Here is a 22,333-nt window from a genome sequence, read left to right on the forward strand (position 1 = left end):
ATGACATACAAACAGACGTTTTATTTATTGTAGGCTATTAAAGCAACAAACGTTTTTATATGCATATCTGGGGAAAATGCTTTGACTGTGGGGATGTTCGTTCTTCATAAGCTCCTCTCTTAGTAACGATATACCAGGCAATAGACCAGGCAGCCTGGCTCAGGTCTAGGCTAACGCGGGTAACAACGTAGCCTCACGGTTACATTTGTTAAACCAACATTTGCACCAAAAGAAATGTAGTCATAAAGTTAATCAAAATGCCACGGAAACATTAGGCTAATCAACACAGAGCTGTTCATCCGAGAATTTCCCCCAGTGAGAGGCTGAGCCAAGCAGCCCTGGCTCCTCTTGCGGGCTGAGAGCAGCCGAAGGTCTGACTTGTCTGGCTGATACAACCATTGACAGTACAACTCAATCTCCGACAACGGAGAACGTTACAGGCTGCAGTACCCACAACACCAGCAAACAACGTTGCGTAAAGCGTCAAGGTTAGATTTGTAACACCAACATTTGCTCCAAAAGGAATTAAATCATAAAGTTAATCAAAATGCCACGAAAACATTAGGCTAGACACAGCAATCCCCCCAGTGAGGCTGTTGTCTTGACTGAGGCCTGCCTCCACTTCCGGCCCGCGCTGAGAGCACAGCAGCAGCCCGGAGGTCTGAATCTCCGACAACCAAAATCAGATTTTCGTACAGGCGTCATTTTGATAAACTGATCTCATAGTGGGAATCTTCCTGGTTACTTTTGGCGAGACAAAAAATATTACAACTTAAAGTGTAATATTTACAGAGCTAGACTGTATATAAATACACAACGCACTGTGCGCATTCTAGAAACAGCAGCTCTACATAAGAAAGTTCAGAGGGGCGTGGAGCTCTCACAGGTTCTCAATCAAAGGCGCTACTGCGCATGCTCTGGTTCACTGATCTGGCCGGATTTTGGCTTCAATACACATACAGGGTGGAGATACGGACGCTCTCTCCATTCATATTATAACTCAATGGTCTGTCCCCATCTCCTGAACACCCACCCACCCCCCTCCAACTCACCCACCCCCCTACAACTCACCCACCCCCCTCCAACTCCCCCACCCCCCTCCAACTCACCCACCCCCCTCCAACTCACCCACCCCCCTCCAACTCCACCACCCCCCCCCCAACTCACCCACCCCCCTCACCCACCCCCCTCCAACTCACCCACCCCCCTCCAACTCCACCACCCCCCCAACTCACCCACCCCCCTACAACTCACCCACCCCCGTCCAACTCACCCACCCCCCTCCAACTCACCCACCCCCCTCCAACTCACCCACCCCCCTCCAACTCACCCACCCCCATCCCCTCCGCCTCGCTCTCCTCCAGTCCCTTCATTTGTATTCTATTCTTAGGCTGCTCATCTCTCCTCTGTCGTTCACTCTCCTCTCTTTTTAATCTCTCTCTCTCCTTTCGTCGTCCCTTGTTCATCCTTGAGAGAGAGACAACGCTTCCGTGTCGAGGAACACACTGCCGCTGCCGCCGCCAATGCCCGCCATAATCCTGTTACTCTGATACAAATTAACACAGTCAGGGAAAAGTGACAGAGAGAGAGAGAGACAGAGAGAGAGGGAGAGAGAGAGAGAGAGAGAGAGAGAGAGAGAGAGGGGGGTGGGTCAGGAGGGAGAGTGCATTTTCCATTCACTTAAAAAGAGAATTCTGGATTTTTACAACCTGGACCTTATTTCCAGCTTGAAATATGATTTATTTTGTCACCCTGAGAAGCTTAGTTTGATTAGCATCAGCAGGAACGATCATCTTTTTTTTTCTTTTTTTTTAATGTCCATCATACAGGTTATACAAGACATTTATCAGACATTTAATTTTAGGACAGTTTTTACATGATATCCCCTCCACACACCATATATCTCCATACATAAATAAATTATTAACAAAACAGACCCAAAAAAAAACATATATACATTGATAGTGGGCTTTATCAGTCGACAGTTATGTGTGACGTGCAATCAGTCCTTTGACATTGTCTGTTGGTAATATAGTCCAGAGATGGACTCCATATTTGTAGGAACAGATCTTGTCGCCCTGAGAGTCTGAATGTGACTCGTTCGTAGCTTGCAATGTTAGCCTGTTAGCGTGGCCAGTCGGCACCACAGTTTATGGTGACAGTGTATCTGCAGATTTGTGGGCAGAATGCCCAGCACACATAGAGCTGGACTCTTGAATAGGTCATTTATGAAAGATATTATTTTCCCCCGTAATGGGGGAAAACGATAATCGGTTTTTATTGCCAGCTAAAAACGAGGAATAGTGGGCATGTGAAATGCTTATATTTACGTCCTGTAAATAGCTTATTTTCCGACGCAGTGGCTCATATCCTTATTATATCATAGAGACAACGAAGAAATGAAGGATTGTATATGTATAATGTAAAAGTTTGAGGGAGTGAAATTGGTGTAAATTTGAGACAACGACATAAAGCTTTTCATGTAAAAAAAAGAGAGGAAAAGAAAAAAACAAACTGGACGGCTGCATTTGGAATATAACATTACTATTGTTATTATTTAAGGCTTATAGCCTATTTTACATTTTTATGGCCATCCAACATGGCTGCCTTCCTGTTCTATTCCAGCCACACATCCGGTTCCTCCATGCTGTCCTTTGTGTGAGCCTGGCCTCCATTCTTCCATGCAGCCTTGCCCTTCACAAGGGGGGGAAACGGCTGAAGTAACTCAGTCATTCAATAACAATATAAACTCACACAGGACGTAGAATGACAAACAGGAAGTCAGCGAGCTGACGCTAACTTTGTACAGTAAATGTGACACACATCGAAGAATGAGCGCCATTGATGACAGTTCCTAAGTCCTGTATTTGAGTTTTGCATTAGCAAAATGACATCAGACCTATTTTTAAATTTATAATTGTGAGATGGTAATCTGTCCCCATGCAATGGTATTTGCAGAGACAATGGCAGGAAAAACGAATTGTGTGTGTGTGTGTGTGTGTGTGTGTGTGTGTGTGTGCGTGCGTGCGTGCGTGTGTGTGTGCATGTGTGTGTGTGTGTGTGCGTGCGTGCGTGCGTGCGTGTGTGTGCGCATGCGCACGCGCTGGTAGCGGGTCTTTAGGTCAGTGCTTTTTTTTTGCTTGTGAGTGTATGAAGGCTCCTCTCTCTCAATCTCACTTCACTCGCCAATTTAGAAGTTCTTCCACATCTTCAATATTCACTCCCAAGTTTTTCGTCCGTTTTTCGTAGCCGTTCATGTGCTAAGTGAGGACAACATGTATTATGTAGGCTAATATCAAAGATGCATGGTGTTCCTCCTGACAGCAGTGAGCGTGCGCGTGCGTGCGTGTGTGTCCGTGTCCAATCTATTCCCTCCTCGGGTGGGCCTGTCCCATGGACGACCTGCAGAGAACAACAGGAAGACCAAACAATAACCTCTCTGAACCAATCAGCTCTCAGGAAAGGCTCTTGCTTCCTGTTCCTGTCAGGATATCAGTGGCAGGCCGGGCGGCGGAGACACGGACAGGGACCTGTCTGCCCCTCTTTCCTAAAGCCGTCCACGCATCATCCACCTCCGCCTAATCTAGGCAAGATGGCCGGCGACCTTGCCCGGCCTGACCTAACCTTTAGGCTGCCAGATGGCGGGCCTCTCCTTAATGTAGGATTAAAGCAGGAGGGGGGGGGGGGGGGGGGGTGGGGGGGGGGGGGGGGTAATCCCGCCTTTACCTCAGATCTGAGAGGGAAAACCTCAGGTTGCCTTCCGTTTCCACAGTGTACATAAACAGTATTCCGAGTCCCTGCTCCCTGTTCACTGGGAATGTCGGTTAAGTGAACTTCCTGCAGCCTGCAACGTCACCAATGCAGAAATTCCTCCATGCGTTAACCTGGTAATGTAAATGGCATGGCACGGTGACTCAGTGGTTAGAACTGTTGCCTCACAGCAAGAAGATCCCGGGTTCGAACCCCGGTCCGTCCCAGGTCCTTTCTGTGTGGAGTTTGCATGTTCTCCCCGTGTTCGCGTGGGTTTCCTCCGGGTGCTCTGGTTTCCTCCCACCATCAAAGACATGTACAGTATGTCTGGGTTAATACTCCTTTCAGTACCCCTGATCAAGGCACTGGCAAAAGAACTGGAGTTGGTCCCCGGGCGCTGCACTGCGGCTGCCCACTGCTCCTAGTTCTTCCTAGTAGAGGATGGGTCAAATGCAGAGGATGCATTTCCCCACAGAGACAATGAAGTTTAACCTAACTTAACAAAACCGGCTTCTACTAACTGCCGCAGGCACAGTACAAGTTCAACAGTAGCTCATTTATCTAGAGTATTGGATTTATAGATTATTTGAGCGTTGTTGTTTTGAGGTAACTTAAATAGTCACATCAGTAATAACAATACAAACATACTTCTTCTTCTTCTAATGGCTTTCCGGCAGACTGGATGCCTTGCGGCACATTGCTGCCTCTCACAGTTGGGGAATATTCTTCTTCTCCCAATACAGACATAATAAGGAAACGATGCCTTTTTTATATAAAAAGGGAGTAAGTGGGCTTTGTCTGTCTGTTTGTTTTAATTTCTGTCCCACTGATGATGTCACAATGTCTATGACATCATCAGTGACATTATTGACCAAAATCATCTTGCACTGATGATGGCATAGGCATTGTGACATCGTCAATGATGTCATAGGCATTGGGACATCATCAGTGACAGTGATGTCATCAGTGATGCGAAGTTGAGCAATTGTGCATGCCAATAGAGCAGGCGAGGCCACGCAGCAGCCGAACTGCGGGCGCGGCCGAGCCGCGTGCAGCGAGCCTAGGCTTTCGGGCCCCTAGTATTTATTATCAGCAAGGCGCAGTGGCTGATGGGAAATCTTGCTCCCTGTGGTTTGGAATCTCACTGAACATGGCTGAATACCCTGTGCAGTGCAGTCCACTCGGCAGGGAACTACTTCGGCGATCAGAATGCACCCTCAGTCGGCTGCGTCCGCCTCAGAGTTAAGCCAGGCGGACTGAAGACAGACATTAAGCATTCTCCTCTTGCAGTTGGCGGGCAAGCATGAAGCACTTTACCAATTCACCTTGCCCCCTAATGGATGACAAGCGATATTACGTCCTGAACTGCTCTCACCCCTCTTTCTCTTCCTCTCTCTCTCTCCTACCACTTCCCTCCCCATCTTTCTCTCTCTCTCTCTCTCTCTCTCTACCCCCACCAACCGCCCACCCACCCTCTCTCCCTTCCTCTATCACTACCAGGTTCCCCCTCTGTTCCCGTCACTGTGTCGAGCACCAGCCACAAGGTGGAGGTGCGCGAGGCTTCAGGTGAGGGGGAGAACGTTTTGAAGCTTCTGTCAAATTCTCAGTGGTGCAGTAGAGAGCCAAAGCCACGCTGACTTCCGGTTTAGGCATACGCACCAAGAGATTTCATGCGCCGTTTATTTTTCCAAAGACATTTGCGTGAAATGCGTCTACATTTGTTTTACTTGGTCAAACCAAGCGAGTCAGCTATATTTAGAGTCAGGAGAGAGATTTCACTTGGACCAAAACATTTTTTATTTTTTTTTACGTTTTGGTGGGAGTGAAATGTTCTATGGCCTCTACCAATTATAGCTGAATCGCTTGGTTTGACTAAGTAAAACTATTTTTATAAGCATTTTACAAAATATCTATGGAAAAATAAATGGCGCATGAAAACTCTCCTCCTCCTAAACCCAGAAGTGGATGTGACTTTGGCTCTCGATACCAAACTCTATATCTAATATATATATATATATATATATATATATATATATATATATATATATATATATATATATATATATATATATATATATCACTATCTCTATAGCTCTATATCAAACAGACCCATCAGTAAAAAAAAAAAAGTTCCCTCTTTCTGTTCTCCCAACCAGATGCGGTGCTGTCCTGCGCGTTCCGCACAGAGAGGGACCCGAACCCGCGCATCGAGTGGAAGAAGATAGGGAAAGAGCGGAAAGACGTTTCCTTCGTTTACTATGACGGACAGTTCAGAGGTGAGGAAAGATGGCCGCCTCTCTTTAACCCAACAGCGTCAACTGCCCGGGGTCAAAGTCCTGCCCCGCCTCACCACGGTTGGGGCAGCATTTGGGGTAATGTGCTTGGAGAGCCAGATGGGTGGGGTTTTCCCACACAGGACACTTGGCCATGCCTGTAAGAGAAAACCGCACCAAAGTATGGCGAGAAAGCAAGGTTCAAGATACTGGACCATCGGTAACACTTTATAATTACGTTCAGTAGTAAGTCATTTATAAGCTATTAGTTAATTAATTGTTTTTCATTTGCTAAGGATTTGCTCATCATTTGTTCATGATGAACAAATGTGGATAGAGACAGGTTGGAATATAAAAACTTCGAATGACTTACAATTTAATCATCTACAAATGTATATTAATGTTTTGTAAATGATTAGTTCATCATTAGTTCATCATTAACTAATAGCTTATGAATGACTTATTACTACTGAACGTTATTATAAAGTGTTACCCATGTTTCAAGTGTAATGGCTTAAAATCCTTGTGTAAGTCTCCTACCTTTCATCTGCGTCTCTCCTTCATGAGTCATGTGAGCTTTTTCACTTTAATGGCTGAAATAAAGAATGAATCATAGCTTTAACCTGGTCAGTCTATTTAATGGAAAGCACAGTCAAGTCTGATTTTTTTCTTCCCACTGGAGAACACACTTTATCTATCCTTTTATTGAAGGTGCAAAGACTTAAAGGGACAGTTCACCCCTAAAATCCAAAATACATATTTTTCCTCTCACCTGTAGGTTATCCATCTAGATCGTTTTGTGTTTAGTTGCCTGGGTTTTGGAGATATCAGCCCTAGATATCTCTGCCTTCTCTCCAATACAATGGAACTGGATGGCACTCGCCTTGTGGTGCTCAAACCACCAAAAAAATACATTTGACAGCAGCTAGTGGGTGTAGTTTGGTCGAAAATAGAAAATAGTTCCTACATGAAACTGCTCACAACAAGGTCTGTGGATTATCTTGTGTAACCATGTCATGATTTCTGGGAGGAAACATTGCTGTTGAGTTTTTCACATGCATTTTTTGGGGCACTTTGAGCACCACAAGCCAAGTGCCATCCAGTTCCATTGCATTGGAGAGAAGGCAGAAATATCTAGGCCTGAAATCTCCAAAACCCAGGCAACTAACACAAAATGATCTAGCTGGATAAATACAGGTGAGTGGAAAAATACGTCTTTTGGATTTTAGGGTGAACTGTCCCTTTAACGTTTCAATGCTACAGTAAGGCATCTCCATCAGAGTCAAGAATGAACAAAGATAGTATGCGACACTATATAGCTGTCATAAACAAAAGCTGAGGAGAAGGGCCAGTGCCAAGGGTGTGCCACCTATACTGCGTTCAAAACAACTGGGAAATGGACTGGGTAAAGACAGGAACTGTCTCACCAACACCGCAACGTGATCTTCCGTCTGTTATTCAAGACATTTTCTTCTCCTCATCCTGCCCTTCTGTCCTCTCTCCCAGGTCCGTTTGAAGGGCGGGCGTCCATCGACGGGGCGACGGTGACGCTGCGTAAGGTGACCCAGAAGGACGCAGGCGGGTACCGCTGTGAGATCAGCGCTCCCCTCGACTCGCTCAGCTTGGGGGAGACCAACGTCACGCTCAAAGTCCTGGGTACGACCCGCAAATTATGTCATTTAGAAGCTTCTAAAGCCATGACATCATTTTCTGGAAATAGACTACGGCAGGGATGAGACTGGAAGTAGCAAATGGCTGCCATGCTGCTGGTTCGTAAGGGGGAAAAGGCAATGGGGTTTTAGGATGGGGATTTTGGTTAAATGCACGAAATAAGACCTGTGGTTAACAAAAGCTTATGAAACAGCGACGTTTGTGTTCAACGAAGATCATCTTCACAAACGAGGACCACTTGTATGACTTTTGAAGCGTAAATGTGTTTTTTTAACGCGGTTTTCAGACATGCGCTGTTTAAAGGCACAGTCAACATCTGACCCACTGGACATCAACTGTCGATTTGAGACAAACAAAAAATACAGTCTGCCCGGCGTCCGGGTAGTGCAGCAGCAGATTCCCCTGCCTACCAACACGAGGGTCGCAGGTTCGAGCCCCCGTGTTACCTCCGGCTTGGTCGGGGCGTCCATACAGTGCAGGCACAATTGGCCGTGTCTGCGGGTGGGAAGCCGGATTAAGGGTATGTGTCCTGGTTGCTGCGGAGCCCGTTCGGGTGGGAGGGGAGCCGGGGTGATCCTCCCATGCGCTACGTCCTGCCGGTGAATTCCTCGCTGTCAGGTGAAAAGAAGTGGCTGGCGTCTGCACGTGTATCAGAGGAAGCGTGTGCTAGTCTACAACTCTCCCCAGATCGGCAGAGGCGGTGGAGCAACGGCCGGGACAGCGTAACAGGGAATTGGCCAAGTACATTAGGGGAGAAAAGGAGGGGGGGGATCTGAAAAGACTTGGTAAGAAAAACAAAACCCCCATGTCTGTCACCTAAGTTGATTGTATTTCTCTCTTCTTTTTACTACCTACCCTCCCCCAGTGCCCCCACACACGCCATCATGTAAAATCCCCAGTTCGGCGGTGACAGGCTCAGCTGTGCAGCTGCGCTGTTGGGACCAGCAGAGCATCCCTCCCGCCACCTACGCCTGGTACAAGGACAACGAGCCAATCAGCACCCCGCGCTACGCCAACGCCACCTATCAACTCAACACACACACCGGAGTGCTGGTGAGTGTATCCAAGGGCGAAATCTCCATAGGGACGGGGGGGACATGTCCCCATGCCCCCCCCCCCCCCCCCCCCCCCCCCCCCCCCCCACACACACACACACACACTTCTTAATAGCAGGCGCCTGCCGACATTACTCTCTTTCAGAGCTGTAGAAGGCTCCGTTTTAAAGCTAGAGTGGAGATACTGGTATCAAATGAAACTAGAAGACCTAAGGCAACTGGTACCAACTTACAAGGGGGCTACATAACGCTCCAAATTTCGGCAAGATTTTGGCGATGGAAAAATCGGCATGGCGATATTCAAAGGGGTCCCTAGGGCATTCAGGGTATATGGTTTTCCTAGGTATATTGACAATAAGGACTGAGGTTTCTGAGCAATTTCCACAACACTTGATCGAGGGGCGCTAGCGCCCCGGGGACGTCGGTAGCGGCGGGGCGGGTCAGAACGAGTGAACGTTCGTTGAGGAGGAAAAGTTTTGGCTGAGAGGTACATCGTGACACAAAGTGCAAAATGAGTGAGGATAGCAGCTTAGAGGTTGAAATTGTCAGAGACGCTGTGGGCAGAGCGGGCGGATGAGAGCCAGCAGCACCAGCTGAATTGAAGGTGTGCAGAGACAGAGACAGACTGAGACGCCCAAACACACGAAGGAATGGGACCGGGCTGGACGTCGGAACCTCCCAGGAATTTCCCCCTCGGCGATTAATAAAAGTACCTACCTACTGGACGGACGGACAGACGGACGGAGTTAACACGTCCCAAAACACCAACGGGCAGAAATCTGATGGATCTGATGGTGGCTGCAGCTGTCAGCCTCACAGTCACAACACACAGACACACCGCTGCCATAATAGGGCAGGCTAATATTTCTATAATCATTCAGTCATTCATTCACTATATATACTATATATTCACAGTCATTCACTAATCTCCCCCGGACCATGCCAGTAAGAAAAATCAAGCGCGAATTTGTAATAGCTGCGACCACATATGCAAATTTCCAAAATGCAGGATGGCAGGGGCAGCCCACCCTACTCTGCCTCTGCCAGACGCACACATGCACGTGCACACACACACACACACACACACACACACACACAACCTCCAAATTTCAGTCTCCTATGGCGAAAACTGTGCCCACTAAAGGGTGGTGAACCTTTTGTGGATCGACCAACCGACTGGCTGACAGAGTGACTTATAGAGCTGCTGGTTGCAGCTAATAAAAACGAGCAGAAACACTGAAGTCTGAGTGCACTAGTAGTAGTCCTGGGCTCCATCCGAATAGTCACTACTCCTAACTCCTTTTCCTACCTTTTCCTTGACCTCGCGGGAAGTAAAACACACCAATGTTTCTCCCCTCCGCACGTAGGCTACATTAAGCTCCTCCTACTTGCTAACAAATTAATGTTTCGGTCACCAGTGGCGTATTGAGCCCAGAGAAGCTTAATAATGTAGCCTACGTGGGGCAAAAACAAAACAAAACAAAAAAACACTGCATGTTGTACTTCCGGTGAGGTCAAGGAAAAGGTAGGAAAAGGAGTTAGGAGTGACTATTCGGATTCAGCCCTTGTGTGTGTGTGTGTGTGTGTGTTTGTGTGTGTGTGTGTGTGTGTGTGTGTGTGTGTGTGTGTGTGTGTGTGTGTGTGTGTGTGTGTGTGTGTGTGTGTGTGTGTGTGTGTGTGTGTGTGTGTGTGTGCGTGTGCGTGTGCGTGTGTGTGCAATGCATGCGTGGGCGGGGCAGCAAATTTGCCAAGTTGCCAAAGATTCAGCTCTGCCTCTTAGTCAAAGACCCCCTCTAGAGGCCATCTGACAAAGTGCATCACCTCAGTAAGCGTCCCTGGCTGCCTGCCTGCATGACCTGATTTTGGCTCGTGCAGCCCTCGGCTGCACTTCGCTGCGCCGTGGGAAGAACATAACTTCATGAATAGTACAGAAGAATAAAACACAACCAACCCCTCACGTTTGTTACCGTCTCTTCCTTCCGTTTGTCTCCTGCAGGAGTTTAAGGCGGTGTCCAAAGCGGACAGCGGTCATTACAAATGTCTGGCCTCTAACAGCGTGGGATCGCCTAAGATGTGTGAGGGCAACAGCATGACGATAGGTAAGTGCACGCGCACGTGTCTGTCGGTGCATGTGTCTGTGCACGTGTCTGTTGGTGCATGTGTCTGTGCACGTGTCTGTCTGTGCACGTGCAGTCGTGCACAGTGGCGTGCCTGACCAAGTTGGTGCCCTAGGCAAGATTTTTGCTGGTGCCCCCCCCCCCCCCCTCCCCCAAAGAAAATATAATAAAAATGATATCGCAGCTAATCCAGCACTGCAGTGCAGGCTCAGAATCGCCCTTCCCCAGTGGCGCTGGAAGTACTTTTAGGTAGGGGGTGCTGTAAGGAAGGGTCTCTCGGTGCTGCCCGCGAGGGCAGCGGCGACGAAAATTTTACGTTTTTTGGACTTTCATCCATATTTAGAAGAATATTTAATTTTAAATTAACATTAGGATTATACTGTTGTGATGTCATTATTCAGTATCTTCTCCTTTTCTCACTCACTTTCATGTAAGCACCTGCTCTCCCTTTAGTCATTTTACACTACAACAGACAGAAACACAGGCATAAACACTGAACTTATTATTATTATTATTATTATGGAAAACCAGATTATGATGAAAATCAAACACTTTCGAAGAGAGAGCGTATGAAATAAGATTAGAGCTGGGAAGCACAAACTGTTTTTTAATGCATCTTGTTGGTGGTATAAACACAAGACAGCCAAATCCAACAATTTCGAAAATCCATTTCTTGCCACCAGGGGGTGCTGCAGCACCCTCAGCACCCACCTTCCAGCTCCCTTCCCCCACTCTGGGAAAAAGCTCCGAGCAGGTAGAAGGGGGCGTGGCCGCGCAGTGGGTGGGGTGGTATGGATTAGGGACCATGGTGAAAGTGCTGCAGCCCGGGCAGCCAGAAAGCCAGAATTAGAAAAATTATTTCACTATTATTTAAAGACTTAAGACGTTGTTCTTCTTATTTTTGTCTACTATTGTAAAATAATAGTAGGCCTATTATCATGAAAAAGTATTTGTAAAAAAAAAAAAAAAAAATTACCCTCTCTGGCGCCCCTAACGGCTCAAGCGCCCTTAGCATTTGCCTAGTTCGCCTAATGGACGGCACGCCACTGGTCGTGCACGTGTCTGTCTGTGCATGTGTCTGTGCATGTGTCTGTGCACGTCTCTGTGCATGTGTAAAATAGCCTAATATGTATTGTGGTATCTGTATCTATTGTGGAAATTCATTACTAAAGTGACATATTACATGTAATGTATTGCTTTAGTAATAATCCAGTAAATACACTCAGTACCAATGGGATCTTCATACTGTTATATCAGCGACTCTGTCAAGTAACACAGGTCTGTGTCTGTCTGTGCATGTGTCTGTGCACGTGCATGTGTCTGTCTGTCCACATTTTATCTTCCCTCCTGCCCCACACCTTTCAACAGCTTCTAAATTATGAAATGAGTGTAGGCTGATAATAAGCTTTGCTATGAATTGGAAGCATTTTATTTAAAAGAAAAATGCTATATACAGTATATACTATATACTGTGTGTGTGTGCGTGTGCGTGTGCGTGTGCGTGTGTACAGATTTGCCAGCAATCATTTTGGTGTTTCGGAGTAGGTGTCATATATAACGAGGAATATCTCACTTTGCAGTGAAAGTGTCAAATATAATATAGTACAGTAGTGGGATTAGACTGAGGTAGGGTTGCATGAAGAAGCTGGTCGTAACACGACAAGGCTGGACCGAGTTCAAAGTTTCCCCACTTTTTATTTACTGCTCCATCACTGCCATCATTGGAGTCAATGCCCCGTCTATCTCCCTGTGTGATGGATTGAAATGTATCTCCCTGCCCTCAATAGCACAAATCCAATCACATGAAAGAGGCACAGGAGTGTTTCTCTCCATCTGTCTTCCTCCTTGTTATGAAAAAAAAACCCACGACAAAAAAACGATCATAACTCTGTCTGGCTTTTCCCACCTGTCTCCCTCCACCTGTCTCCCTCCTCCCTCCTCCCTCCTCCCTCCTCCCTCGCACTTCCAGAGGACGTTAACGTCGCGGCCGTGGCGGCGGCGGTGGTGGTGGTTTGCCTGATCGTCGCCATCTGTGGCTGTGGGGGGTACCACCTGCACCGGCTCGGGTTCTTCAGCCGTGAGTTGGATACCTGACAGATACAATGTCGTGCTTACGTTATACGTATTGCATGAACAGGATTTTGCTGCTTCTTCTTCTTCTTTTTTTACCTTCTTGAAAAAAGTGACGTTTTTCCTCTTTTCTCTTCCATTGTCCTCCCAACCATCCATCAAACAAACAGGGCACAGAGGAAGGTAAGAGCTCTGTGATTACATTAACATTGATGGGAACCGTCACAGGAGCACGCTAATATAGTATACAGTGCAGTGTGGCTGGCTGACGGGTGGGGGGGGGGGGTGGGGTTGTTGTTGCACATTAGACAGCGTGTGTGCGTCTGTTTGCTGAGTCAGGACTGTATAGAGTGACAGCTGTGTGTGTGTGTGTGTGTGTGTGTGTGGGGGGGTGGGCGGGGGGAGGGGCCACGGCAGTGCCTGTGTTTCTACTCATCAGTGATGGAAGCCAGCAGATGCACAAACCTTAGGGAAGTTTTTATAACGGTGACAGCAGCCGTGGCTGGAGGCACTGGGCCAAAGACGATGGGATTTCAAGCAAGACGGCCCAACTTCCAACTCCCTTCCTGTCATTTTGCCCGTGGTTTTCCACGGACACGCCCACTTAGGAGACTTTCGGCAGGTCTGAGTCAATGGTTAACCACGCCCTTGCTGATACCATTTGTTAGAATTGGCAGAGCCTGCGGTGACCGATCTATAGTACTAATATCTATGATTGGTCCCTATCTTGTGCCCGGCACAAGGCCTTATCATTGCTAGTAGTTTCTAGCACTCAAAATATCCTTTTTTACTTTTCAATTACCACTGGGTCGTTGAAATGCGTCCGTTGCTGTAGTGACCCAGTGGTAATTAAAAGGGGGGGGGGGGATGACATTTTCAGTGCTAGAAACTAGCAATGTCTTGCACCTTGCGTTAGGTGTAAGATAAGGGACCATTATGTTTTCGGGTTGTCCATCCATCCCATTCTCGTTAACGTGGTATATCAGGAATGCCTTCTGATTTGGTTCAAACGACTCAAGGATTAACTGACTAGATTTTTGGTGGTCAAAGGTCAAAGTTCAAGGTCACTGTGACCTCACGACCCGCGATATCTCATGACCGTCTCATGAGCGCGATATCTCAGGAACGCCTTGAGGGAATTTCTTCAATTTTGGCACAAATGTCCACTTGGACTCAAGGATGAACTGATTACAATTTGGTGGTCAAAGGTCAAGGCTACTGTGATGTCACAAAAGACGTTTTTGGCCATAAACCAAGAATTCATGTGCTAATTATGACAACATTTCACACAAATGTCTAATAGGATAAAATGATGGAGTGAAATTGTATGTCCAAAAGGGAAAAGGTCAACTTCATTGTGACATCATGTTTTGCATATCACTGTAGCTGAGAAAATGATATTGGGTCATACAAAACCAGTGGTGCTGTCATTTAATTTTGGCATCACGCCTTTTTAATTTGTCGTCCACTTGGACTCAAGGATGAACGGATTACAATTTGGTGGTCAACGGTCAAGGTCACTGTGATGTCACAAAATGTTTTGGGCCATACATCTCAAGAATTCATACGCCAATTATGACAACATTTCACGCAAATGTCTAATAGGATCAAATGATGAAGTGATGACATTTTATATCCAAAGGTTCACTGTGACATCATAATGTTTTGCTTGCCACTGTAGCTGAGAAAATGAATGATCTTGGGTCATTCTACAAAAACAGTCACTTACTTTTGCAGACACCAAAATCCTTTAAGTTGACCTATAATCAGGGGCGGACTGTGATCATAATTCAGGCCGGGCATTAGATATCAAGCAGGCCAGGCCGATACGGGCCGACGTGCGTGCAGGCGTCCGAAGGGCGGCGGCGAAAAACTTGGGGCGTTTGAAGCTCAATTTGGGCCGTTTGAAGCCCAATTTGGGCCGTTTGAAGCCAGATTTGGGTCGTTTAAAGCCAGATTTGGGCTGTTTGAAGCCCGATTTGGGCCGTTTGAAGCCCAATTTGGGCCGTTTGAAGCCCAATTTGGGCCAAGTCCAATTTTACAATGAGATGCACCCACTTTAAACCTGAATAAAGTAATAAAACCACTAGTAAACCAGTAGGCGGCGCCTGGCCTGCTGTTCAGTGAGTGGCCTGGCCTGGCCTGGCCTGCATTAAAAAAAAATAAAAAAATTTTTGGCAGGCCAGGCCAGGCCAGGCCACCGGGCATTTGCCCGACGTGCCCGATTATGCAGTCCGCCACTGCCTATAATCACATTAATTGTATTGATTTGAAACCCAAGATACGTGTGTGAGTCCACCCTCTTCACTTCCTCTCCCTGGATGATAACCAGGACAGGGGGCGTGGCCTTCTGTTCCTCCTGTTCCACCACAAGCTCATCGGTTTTGCCAATTGGTTTGGCCGGGCCTGCCTGTTTTTTGTTTTGTTTTGCTTTTTAACGATTTAACTTTGTGGTGTTCAAAATGTTTTAATGTACTTTTTTTTTGTTGGTATAGTGGCGATTTGATAGGCTTAGGGCTATCTGAAATTGATCAAACACATAAGGTTCAGGGGGAGGAGCGGTAGGGTCCCGAAATTCTGACAAGCCGTAGGGCTCACATCGGGCTCGGCTAGGGCCTAGATTTGAGGCCCGTGCAGAGCTCTAATCTTTGCACGATGTGATGAAGCTCTCTATCAGTCCTTTGTACTCCTCTGTAGAAAAAGAGGCTCTAAGTGAAGACAGCATGTTTCTCACTGGAAATTATTCACTGGAATCATACGTGTCAATATAGTAATAACTTCCACTTTGCAAAAAATAATACACTTAATAACTTTTATTAAATTCCTTCAAAGTCTTCACTAAATAAATATATTTTATGAGTCTGGACAGACATGGATGTCAACTGCAACTTGACTTGTTGGCGGAGGCTATATATATATATATATATATATATATATATATATATATATATATATCTGTGGCGTAGCCAGACTCGGCTCATTGGGTGTGCCACAGAAAGCCAGGGTATGCCAGGGGGCGGACTATTTGGTGGCGGAATTTTTTTTTGGGTCTTTTCAAACCAGATTTAGAGGAATATTTGTGTGTTGTTTGCTCCTTTTCGCACTCATTATTAGCAGGTAGAAGCAGTCAATTAAATTGTATTTTTTGGCAACATGTAAAACCACTTTGTTTAGTATCTCAAAAAAGTCTCACCTACTTTTTCCAATGAGTGTTCTAGTCGGGAAAGAACGCAAATTTGGTTGGCATGTTCGTGTGGACCCGTATATTATTAGAAATCTGAGACGCATGCAGATGCATGACTGAAAAGTCTCCTGGCTAACGTTAAATGCGAAGGGACACGCCGCCAACATCTTCACTGTGCGTGGCGTGCATTAGAAAGTGCGTTTCACAGTGATACATGGGGGCTGCTAGTACTGTTAACGCTAGTTAGATAGTACAGTAGTGTGGCAGTCTCTAATATGCTACCGCCGTTCATTCCCCCAAAAGCACACACAACAGCGCTAGAAACAATCACATACATGTTGTGACTTGTGTACTCACCATGCGATCATCAAATAATAATCCAAAGTACGCGAAACTGTCATTTTCAAAGTAAATCCATAGCGAGAGGAACCAGCAAGAGTGGTTCCAAGAGGGTTACCTCTCTGCAACGAAAATCACTTCCTTGTTTGCCTGAGACGCATGGGTACACATGCGTCTCAGGCAAACAAGGAAGTGATTTTCGTTGCAGATGGGAACGCTCTTTGCTACTTATTTTCTCTATGGATTTACTTGCAGGCGGACAGTTGGACACAGTGCATGACAGCGTTGACATGTGTTTTGCAGACAAAACAAAAAACCTTTTTTACCCCATTTTTTTTGGGTGTGCCAGCGGCCTGTCTGGGTGGCATTGGCACACCCTAGCACACCCGTGGCTACGCGCCTGATATATATACATATACAGTTCCGGTTATCTACGACCGAATCACAGCAGTGACGATATTATCCAACAACAGCACTCCCTCTTGTGTGATATTGCTTATATATATATATATATATATATATATATATATATATATATATATATATATATATATATATAGCAATGACTCTGCAGGAGGAGAAATATTATGTGTGCTAGATTATTCCATAATTATGGCATCATTATTGGCTGTTCATCAGTAAGGAACAAAATATTGGTAGTAGAAATAATTACAGCCAATTACACAGATGGGACGGGTAATGTGAAATGGATAACTTAGAATGAGAAGTTGGTCACAGGGTGGGGGTATGCAGGGGTGCAGGGGTGCAGTGGACCAGTGCACACTGCATTTACAGACGACTCCTAATAGAGCTGCCTGCTCTACAATAACACCAGAGTGGGCAGGCGTTGCGATGCTTTGCTGCCAGACTGGCTATTAAGCAGCAAAACACAGATAAATGAGATGAGGAGATAAATGTGTGTCCTCGTGCCACTTCCTTCCTAACTTGTTTGACTTGAAGTTATTAGATTACTGTCTCATTATTGGCAGCATTAGATGCAGAGTCATTGTGGAACTCTCCTTGAGGCCGATGCAAAAGCTCTTTGTCTAGCCTGTCGCTTACCCCACTGAGCTAACTGGAGCTGTCAGTGTCAACTTCCTATTTATAGAACAGGCTTCTTCACAACGACTCTGAGACAATGCTACGTGATTACTGATGCACCGTAGGCACACGTTAATGGAGCAGGATCACGGATCTACTGGATCTCCGCCTTTAGTAGAGTGAATGGAATGGTCTTAGGGCAGGGGTTCCCAACCTTTCGTCACAAAAATCTAGGGACCCTAGACATTCAAATTCCAGTACACCATCGATAATATCATCAGTGACATCTTCAGTGATTTCACATGTAACAACCGTATGCTTCTTTTCCCCCTCAGAATTCTGACTTTATTTTCAGAATTCTGACTTTATTCTCAGAATCCTGATTTAAAGTTATAAGCTCAAACATTTTCATCTAAAAAAATAAAATAATTAAAGTCACTATCTATCTAGTCTCGGTGGCCAGCCTCCCCTCCCTTCCGTGAGAGGAGTCTGGCTGCACGGAAACAGGCTACTGGTATAAGCCCTCCCCTGCTCTACAGCTGCTCTCCCATTGGAGCGACTGTTTCAGTCGCTGCCGGATGTCTGCTCCCCGCTTATTACAAGCTCTGTCATTGGCTCTGACCATGTCAATCAGAGCGGCTTCCGCTCCCTCCTCCCTGTGTGTCGCTGTAATTAGTGCCCTGCCGCCTCAGTGAAAACAACAACGCTAACTAGCTGGCAAACTAACTGCAGAAACCTACATGCTAGCTCGTTGCTACATGCTGAAAATGGCAAGTTGGATTGTTGGAAACTATTTTCCAAGGGCACTGCCGCTAAGCGCCGCCCATCACAATTCCACAATGCAAGAAAAAAGAAATTGAAGGCGACCCTATTTTAATTCCAGGCAACCCCACTTAGGGTTACGACCCTAAGGTTGGGAACCACTGTCTTAGAGGGATGATTGACTGTTGTCACCCTATAGACCAGGGCAGTTTGAGCTTTTCCTCAGATATGACAATGGCTAGCGAAGAGACAGGGAATCTGGTTGGGCTGGTTGTCATTGAGACTTTAGGTGCCTGCAAAAAACCACTGAGTTCACTCCTGTTGTTGAAGTGTCCTTGAGCAAAACACTGAACTGAACCACCATACTTTCAGTCCCACCACTCTAATGCCTCTGGGGATATATTACGAATGATGTTACCTGAAAGAAAATGTAGATAAAGAATGATAGGGGACCTAAAATCGAACATCAGACATAGATGAAGACACTTTCCCCATAACCAGGCCAAAGTCCTGCTGGTAAGATGTGAGCATAAAAACACTTGGTTATGGAAGGAGACTTACATTGAGTGAGCAAGTAGGGGTTCACTGTCTTGCTCAAGGACACTTCAGCAGGACAGTAGGCAACTGCTGGGATCGAACTTGCGAGAGACCTTCCAGGTTAGAGTGACCTCTTGTGCAATATATGTAGGGGTAGTGTCCTCTAGAGAGAGAGTGGTGTCAGCGGAGGACCAAAATGCGAGACTCATTAGCCAATGAACAGCCAGGAATGGGTCTTGCGCTACTTTTGCATGCTAAAATAAAGCTGATAATGTACAATTTGATTCAAGGAATGAAAAACCCTTTCAAAGTACAACACAAACTGTCTATTTTGCTGCAACTCGACAGTGCTGCTTTTTTTACTCAAGAGTTCCACTTTCTACTTCCTGGAAAAAAACTGGTCCATTGGAGTGAATGGAGATGTCGGAACTCTTCTATTATACGGCTGTGTGTAGGGGTTTTGAATTGCTGCATGTGATTGGCTCACCACTTGACCTGCTCACACCCCCCCGACATTTTGATTGGCTCTGACCAGAATTCTTCTGAATCATTAGTCACGATTGGCTGCATGGTCTGCACAGCGTCACCGGTAATAACCCCCATAAGAAGCATGGTGTGCAGTGTGAATCCTAATCGAGCCCCCGTTGTTGAACTTTGACCTTTTTTTAAAAAAAGCCATCAAAACTGACCATTGACCCCTACAGGTCATTTTGGATCTCCGAGTGTCATGGTGCAGCCCACATCAGCAGCCAAACCCTGCACAGAACTGAGGACACGTGAGTGTGACGCTTAGACAGGCCGGCGGACAGAGGACAAGCAGTGGAGTAGTTAGATACTGACTGCCTTGACAAGATGTTGTCTCTGTGTCTCCGGATCAAGGCCTTCAAAGTTTTTGAAAATAGCCATAAATTGACATGGGTCATTGAAAGTGCTTGAATTTGTAGCCTATATTTTGTGCAATAATATTTCTTGAAGTTCTTTTGATATACAGTATAGAGTATTTTATTCACTTCACGTTAGTAAAAAAAAAATAGGTTCCATTCCGCTGTCTGGAAGTGTCTGTTTCACGCGCCACCTGCCTCGAGAAGGTTGATCCGTGTCTCAAACTATAGCCCTGTTCGAAAGCGTTCCCTATTAACAGAAATAGTGGACTATCTAGTGTGTTGGCCATTTTTGTTCATTTGAGTCACTATAAAATACCCACAATGCACTGCCATTTCTAGTGAACAGAGAATATGTACCCTACAATTTCTGCCCAAATACCACAATGCAATGCGGCCGGGCTTACCAAAGCAGAAGAAGAGTGAGGTAGTGTGCGAAACTTGTTTGATCGTTCCCCAAATAGTTCACCATATGATAAACACTACATAGTGAGTGAGTGAGTGAGTGAGTGAGTGAGTGAGTGAACCATTCCGAACACGGCTTATGTTAGGTTCTTTGAATTGGAGGGGATCGGGCCTGGAAAGTCCTTAAATTTGATGTTTATGAAAGTGTAGGAACCCGTCCCAAACACTGAGCTACAATTTCCTCTCCAGCTTAATATTGTTCCACTCAGTGTTTTGTCATATATATATATATATATATATATATATATATATATATATATATATATATATATATATATATATATATATATATATACAGTACATACATACATACATGCTACATACATACATATATATATATATATAGGCTATATATATATATATATATATATATATATATATTATATATATACATACATACATACATACATGCATACATACATGCATACATACATACATATATATATATATATATATATATATATATAGATAATGTGATAAATAATGCACATCATACATTGGCATCTATATATATATAGATGCCAATGTATGATGTGTATTATTTACACAGGGAAAGATATGACTCAGGATACAGCTGTCCGCCTCGTCTTTGTGCTGGTGGCAAACTGTCCCATGAGCTTTATCCATTGTCTTTGTCTTTCAGGTCCAATGTCAACTACATCCCTCCACCCCAAGAAGTGAGTGTTGTCTTTTACCCTCTCTATCTCTATCTCTATCTCTCCCTCTGTCTCTCTTTCATGTTCCTTGATGGACACCGAGCGGTGACACCAGCAAAACGCTGACTTAAGCATGAGCGGCGCGCACATTACCTAATGAACATTGCTGCATTTCTGATTGGAATCGTAACACCGTCACCCCGAGCCATTACTGAGAGCCATAATTCTGGGAGTTGAAATGATTGCGAGAATGCAAACTGTGCTAAGTTTTAGCCTGGAAAATGATTCAGTGCAAAAATACTGAATTGTCTCTCTCCGTTTCTCTCCTGCAGCCCCATGATTTCAAACACACCCAGTCTTTCGAGGTCTGAGAAGCTGGTCTTCCTTTGATAATGGATCACGCTTGTGATAAGGTGCCAACACTGGATTCTTGTTTTGTTTTTTCCTGGACTCGTATGGAGCTCTTCTTTGCCCAGTGCAGACACAACACTCATTTCAATCCCCCCCCCCCCCCCCCCCCCCCTACCACTCCTTCGGATGGGTAGCGACAAACGATTGTGCAAGGCTTCTTAATCCTCTTGCTTTGTGGTGTGGGCAGCTCCTGCCATTGATGTGTTCTGTTCATATAGGATTAAGTACAGTTACATGGCACTCTGCTCCCCCCTGCTGGTGAGATGTTGAAATTCCACTTGATCATCTCTGAAAGGTCCAAGGGACAACACTGTAGAGCAGGGACGGGCATGTTGAATTGTGCATGTCTCGGTCATCCATGGCACACGGTTGCCTATCGCTTAACTAGAGGTTTCTACACATGTTGCTTGTTTCCTCCCTCTGCAGGCCAAATGTATTAACTACCTATGTGTTCTTTTACCAAAGACTGGCCATTTCATTTAGGGGAATTCTACTGATGTAAACTTTGATTATACTATGTGAGCATTACAAGGGGAACAGTCATTCTCAGTGAGTGTCATTACCTTAAAGCCATAGGGAAAGGCATAGATCTCAGTGGCAGAGCAGTTTTTCAAATCTACGAATCACAAACTAAATTGCTGTTTACCTCAGTATCAGCCATCTGCCAATGTTTTGTCCTGGATGACATGGGCACGGTTTCTCACGACCACAGTGGCCGTGATCTTGGCACCAACATGCAATTAGGGGAACCCAGTCCAGAAAGGAAGCCATCTAGCCGAGTGAGACCAACCCCATTCCGCCCTAACGTGCCTGCATGGTCTTTTATATACCTTGTGCCTTTTTAATTTGTCTGTCATATTTATCTATGGATCACTGTTTTTTGTAAAGAATTTGCCTTACTTTTTCTGTCTTTATATTTTTGTGCCACTGTTTATCAAATTGAGTCTGTTTTTAGATGGTGTGTGAAAGGATTGTTGAGAGTTTTTTTGTTTGAATGATGTATCAGTAATAAAATGTTTTCTATAAAAAAAAATAACCATTGGGCCTTCCTTTATTGTGATCATTATTATTACAGCACCAGTAACAAACTGAGAAGCAGTTATCAGTCTGACCCCACACAA

The 22,333-nt window shown here is 45.5% G+C and overlaps 1 protein-coding gene across 1 annotated transcript in view; it reads left to right on the forward strand.

The window, feature by feature from the left end:
* Positions 1–22,177, forward strand: part of jam2a (junctional adhesion molecule 2a) — a 29,248-nt gene extending 7,071 nt beyond the window's left edge. Inside the window, exons 2-10 of the mRNA XM_083632770.1 lie at positions 5,251–5,316; positions 5,907–6,026; positions 7,530–7,679; positions 8,560–8,747; positions 10,746–10,848; positions 12,836–12,943; positions 13,107–13,119; positions 20,789–20,822; positions 21,134–22,177. Of these exons, the coding sequence (XP_083488896.1) occupies positions 5,251–5,316; positions 5,907–6,026; positions 7,530–7,679; positions 8,560–8,747; positions 10,746–10,848; positions 12,836–12,943; positions 13,107–13,119; positions 20,789–20,822; positions 21,134–21,172 (821 nt within the window). The 3' untranslated portion in view covers positions 21,173–22,177. The remainder of the gene's footprint in view (positions 1–5,250; positions 5,317–5,906; positions 6,027–7,529; positions 7,680–8,559; positions 8,748–10,745; positions 10,849–12,835; positions 12,944–13,106; positions 13,120–20,788; positions 20,823–21,133) is intronic.
* Positions 22,178–22,333: the final 156 nt, after the last annotated feature.

Source organism: Poromitra crassiceps (assembly GCF_964638095.1).
Source record: "Poromitra crassiceps genome assembly, chromosome: 3".
In the NCBI taxonomy this organism is placed as follows: domain Eukaryota; kingdom Metazoa; phylum Chordata; class Actinopteri; order Beryciformes; family Melamphaidae; genus Poromitra; species Poromitra crassiceps.